Source organism: Sinocyclocheilus rhinocerous, unplaced genomic scaffold, assembly GCF_001515625.1.
Source record: "Sinocyclocheilus rhinocerous isolate Xijiao unplaced genomic scaffold, SAMN03320098_v1.1 scaffold1078, whole genome shotgun sequence".
NCBI lineage: Eukaryota > Metazoa > Chordata > Actinopteri > Cypriniformes > Cyprinidae > Sinocyclocheilus > Sinocyclocheilus rhinocerous.
In genome coordinates, this window is record NW_015649572.1 from 131202 (window position 1) to 136686 (window position 5485).

At 33.0% G+C, this 5485-nt stretch overlaps 1 protein-coding gene across 1 annotated transcript in view; it reads right to left on the minus strand.

Annotated features, from left to right (window-relative positions):
• Positions 1-468: 468 nt before the first annotated feature.
• LOC107710742 (GRAM domain-containing protein 4-like) overlaps positions 469-5485 on the minus strand; it is a 57952-nt gene continuing 52935 nt past the window's right edge. Inside the window, 5 exon segments of the mRNA XM_016515581.1 lie at positions 469-2145; positions 2511-2579; positions 4314-4404; positions 4537-4630; positions 4792-4936. Coding sequence (XP_016371067.1) covers positions 2047-2145; positions 2511-2579; positions 4314-4404; positions 4537-4630; positions 4792-4936 — 498 coding nt within the window. The 3' untranslated portion in view covers positions 469-2046.

Here is a 5485-nt window from a genome sequence, read left to right on the forward strand (position 1 = left end):
AATTCTTAATGTTATAGAATATCTGTGCAACAAACAAAAAGGGTGGCCCATTATAAATACAACTGTAAAATTGATTCATTTAGATTTCTCTTATATTCCAAGATGGAATTTATGGTAAATCGCAGCATTACAGGCTATTGCCATTGTACTGAATTTACCACTACATCCAATAAGGAGACGTGTTGCTGTCTTGTGCCAGGATGTTTTTCAATAGTTTATACATTAGCTGTTCTGAAATAATTTATGACTGGATGTCAAGCATTTCCCCCAATGTTAATTACACTAAAACTAATCACATGTTTTAGTTTCTAGTGTCGGGATGAGCGTAAAGGGTGAATCTCACAAAAACCGAAATTTTCAAGTAATATTTTGCATATTTTTTCATTGTGACATACTTTCATTATCCTAAATTCTCATATATATATATATATATATATATATACAGAGAGAGAGAGAGAGAGATTCATTGTCGTTACTTAGCATTCTTTTGATTTTGGGGTAAAATATGATTTGGATATTTCTCAATGAGATTCACCTAAAGATTTTTCTAAAGAGTGTAAAGATTGTCATCAAGATGAGTTCAGAGTCACTTTGTGAATGTGTTATGTGAATAGAAGATGTTCTGTACTGAATTTAACTTCATTTAGTAACAGTTTAAAGTGACAAAACATTTACAAGTAACTAGTGTTTATCAATAAGACAGACATACATGAAATACTTGGTAAAAATCTTCAGTAGCACTTTACTTTACAGTCCTGTTCACCATGTATGTACTATGCACTTATTATAATTAACTACTGTAGGTACTAACCCTAAACCTTAATTTAACTCATATTAACCCCAAGTAGTTACCTTATATTATTCAGTACTTTCTTGTTTAAGTACACATTTATAGTACACTCTAAGTATACTACTGCAAAATAAAGTGCAACCAAATGTTTTATGAGTTTGACACCCTTCATATCTAGTGTTTTCAAATGTAAGTGAATCAATAGATGAGCAATGATTCTGCTGACTGCTATGACATTACAAAAATAAAAGAAAGGCATTTTAAACCATTCGAAACTACACTTTCCCAAAGTTAAATTTGGGAAGATATTCTGCTAAAAACACATGAAGCACACTTTGCTGGGAGGTGAGATTTAAGTGAGTTTGTGTGTACGATTTGCGCACACAGTGACAATGTAAACAAATGTTAAAAAAGAAAAGAAAAACAAGGCTTTGTTTATCAGTTTTAAAGGTCATTTGCACTGATAGTGATTTGCAGTGACAAAGTTAATTTACATTCATTTTCAATGAAAGTTTGCACAAAGTTTAACTTTATAACTGACCTGAATAAACAACAGTATTTTTTTTCCAGCTGACCACTAGCATAAATTTAATTTGAGAGCTGCGAAGGTCAAGATCGAATATAGTGCACAAGTCATGAACTATACCTTTATGTTGCCTAAAATTGCTCAAACTCTGATTAAAAATGAATACATTTCCTGTACATTTGTTGCTGCAAAACACTATAGGTGTGAACACAACTTATAATGCAATTACTGCAAAATTGCATTTTATATTAATCAGTATTTTTGTCTTGTTCTCCAGTATAAAACATCAAAATTTTGTTTAAAGGTAAATGGAATTGAGAAGCAAAATACTTTGTTTCAGAGAAATATATCTTAAATTAAGATTTTAATTTGTTTTACCTAACAAATGAACAAATTGTGGTCAATTTTCTTTCGAGCAAAAATACTTATTAATACAGTGTTTAAAGTGTTAAAGACCATCCTGTGTGATCGGCTTCATTTTACAAACCTCTTCCAGGATAAAACCAGACATGAAATCTGAATCACTGAGAGACGAGTAGAAAACACATGTCTGTACACTGATCAGTGTGCTCATCTTTAAAAAGCCAAAAAGGTCACAGTCGCATGACGAGAAGCCGTCTGCATCCCTCAGGTTGGAAAAGTCTTTGAGATGTTAACCAGTTAACCAGACAGGAAACACTGGTCTCGTCTTTTTCCAAATGAGAAATCCTCCAGAAGGATAAAGGGTGAGTTACGTCTCAGGGTTGGCTGTAGTCATGATCTTCATGTACTGGGTAAAGATTGTCTCAAAGGCCTCGTCTCTGTGTATCATGGCACCAAAGACCAGTGGCTGTGAGAACAAGATAGTGATTCACTGTCAGACTTTACTAAGTCATTAATCAAAGCAATAAGACAGAGGGTGATGTCACTGTAAAAAGACACCAAATGGATTTGAACTTTAACTTTATCAGCATATGTACAGTACACTCATGGTGCGATGTAAACTATATAGTATATCTAAAATGCTTGATTGCTTACATAATCACAAAACGTGAATTATATTATCTTCCAGCTCTAATCTGCTAAATGCCACTATAAGGCATGAAGATCTTAAGATATCATAAACATTATCATCATGATTTTTTGTAAAGCTGCTTTGAAACAATGTGTATTGTGAAAAGTGCTATATAAATCAATTTGACTTGACTTGACTACCTTCTGTGTTGACGGGGTGGCAACAGAAATGCCCATTCCAGACCCAGGCAGAACTGATAAAACTTTGTACTGTGGAAAAAGAAATTAAAGCGTTATTGTAACTGTAACAGTAGCATAAAAAAAACTTTTTTCAGTACCTATTTAACATGATATATTAAATATTATGGTAACAAAATGCCGTAACATGGAAAAAAACAACAACATTTGAATACAATATAGATTTGTCCATTTGGATCAACTTCGCCAGCATGAAAATTGTGGAACACCAGCCATTCAGATTGGAGTTTGACATTGTTTTCTCATCAAAGTTCTTTAATCATTTAATCACCCTCGAGTTGTTCCAAACCTGTAGTTTCTTTCTTCTGTTGAAAACAGAAGATATTTTGAAAAATGTTGGAAACCAACAGAAATGGCATAGTATGAAAGTCAATGGCTACTGTCAACTGTTTGGTTACCAACATTCTTCAAAATATCTTCTTTTGTGTTCAACGGAAGAAAGACACTCATAGTTTGGAACAACTTGAGGGTGAGTAAATGATAATTGCATTTTTTGGTGAACTGTCCATTTAATGCTGGAACATACAGGTGCATCTCAATAAATTAGAATGTCATGGAAAAGTTAATTTATTTCAGTAATTCAACTCAAATTGTAAAACTCGTGTATTAAATAAATTCAATGCACACAGACTGAAGTAGTTTAAGTCTTTGGTTCTTTTAATTGTGATGATTTTGGCTCACATTTAACAAAAACCCACCAATTCACTATCTCAACAAATTAGAATACTTCATAAGACCAATAAAAAAACTTGTGCCCAGATTTTTGGCAGGTTTTCAGTCTGGACACAGTCTGGACAATCTGCAGTTTTTGTTGTTCCAAACTGCAAATCTGAACAAAAGGCATCCAGTGTATTCCGGCTATAAAGGATGAGAATTTATAATGGAAAAAACAATATGAATATTTGCAAATCAATTTGATCATATTTATAGCTGTTATAATTGTATAAAATGATAACGAGCCTTCCTGTAGCACAAAAAGTAGAGTATGGCGCTAGCAACACCTAGGTCATGAGTTTGATTCCCAGGGAAAGCAAAAACTAATAAAATGTGAATTATTATTATATAAAATAATTATATAATTATTATATAAAATAATTATATATATAATTATATATTATAAATTATATATAAAAAAAAATATAATCTGCCAAATTCAGTATAAAAAAAACATCTGCCAAATTCAGAATGTAAAACATAAAGGTTTAATTTAGAAACTCCAAAAATGTATGAATATTTAATCAAAATGTCCTTTTTATGTGAGGTACATGCTGCAGTCCGTGATGCAATGCTGCCACCTACTGAAAAGGCATAGTGCTCATATCCAATAAGTGAGTGAAGGATAAATGGTCAAAGGTCTATAAAGTTAAGAAAAATTGGAAAAAGCTACTGCTTTTTCTGAACAAGAACACTTGGCCACTAGACATCATGTGGCTGTCTGAACAACATCTAGAACAAGAATATTTGTGCCTAGGAAAAGGAAAGTCTGAAGTGGTCTCTACATGTGTGTGTGTATGATGATTAGGCAAATGATTTTATTTATTTGTTTATAATAAATATTATATTTATTAATGTTTTGAATTCGTTTTTATTTCTATCATTTGTTACGTTTTTTATTTAAAGTGTTAGTTTGTTTTTCTGTTTAGCTTTATTTCAAGTGTAAGTTTAGACTTTCAGTTTTATTTCAATTACCGAAAATGATTTTTAGTCGTTTTTCATTTTAGTTGAAAATAGCAGCACTGTACATACCTTCTGGATATCTGTGATGTCCACCAGTTTGATGACTTTGTTCTTCTTTGAAGACCCTGATCTTGAACTGGAGCTCTCAAAACACAGGTAGCTGTTGGATGGACAACCAATTGTAATTATACTGCGACTTCAAATGTTGATGTACAAAAATGTGGACAATTATTCATAATAGCATGAAAGAGAGTGAAAAGAGTTGCCAGCTTAAAGAGCAAATGTTTCTTACTTCTCAGTGACGTAGAGCATCCCATTGCGAATGTAGTCAGTCGGCATCTTCCTGTCTCTGTTTATCAGGCAGCATCTCCATCCATTCTCACATACTGCAAGAGAAGACGCCGTTAAAAAAAAGTGAAAAGAGAAGCGAGTAAAAATCTGTTTGGCGTGTCCAACTTAAGTCTGTTTCCTTTTTTCCATTAAGTACTGTTTTCTTTCGGTATGCAAGGCCTCATGAGACAAGAAGCAAGTCTAAGAGATGTCTCACCGGGCAGAGGTCTCTCAATCTCAGGTAGGTTGAAGATCTCATGGAATGCTCCTTTCTTTGTGCTGTGTGCACGGCCACTCTCTTCTTCTCGGGTCACTCCGGCCGGGATGGTGGCTAAAGTACTTCGTGATACCACCGGCTGGATCTAAACATAAAAAAGAGGGATTTCAATAGTTTGCATTAACTGACCCTCTCAGCCGTAACATTAAAGTCAACATAAAACAACATTCCCATTTTACTTCCATTCGGTGATGTATTTCTGGGTGAAACAGGATGTTCGTGAAATATGATATATATATTTTTTCTATTAATGTGGCCTTGGTGATGTCAGCCAGAACATGATGTAGTTAGTTTTTTAGTATGTTTGAGCATTCATGTGAGTAAGTTTTTTTTTTTTTTGTCAGTGTAATAATGTTTTAAGAGAAGGGCAATGTTTATGTTAGCAACCGCCATTGATCTCATACTCAAGGGCATGTAGTATTCACTCTGTACAGTCTCTCAACACAGTCCAACTACTTTCTTTCAGTGTTCTAAAGCCAAACATTCAACTATTTCTACATCTAATCATCTAATACTGCTCTACTGTGGAAACCAGGATTAAACTAAAACTACAAAAAAAATGTTGCTAATAAAACTAAATAAATAATAAAACAAAAACTGAAATAAAAAAAATATCAAAAACTATATATATATA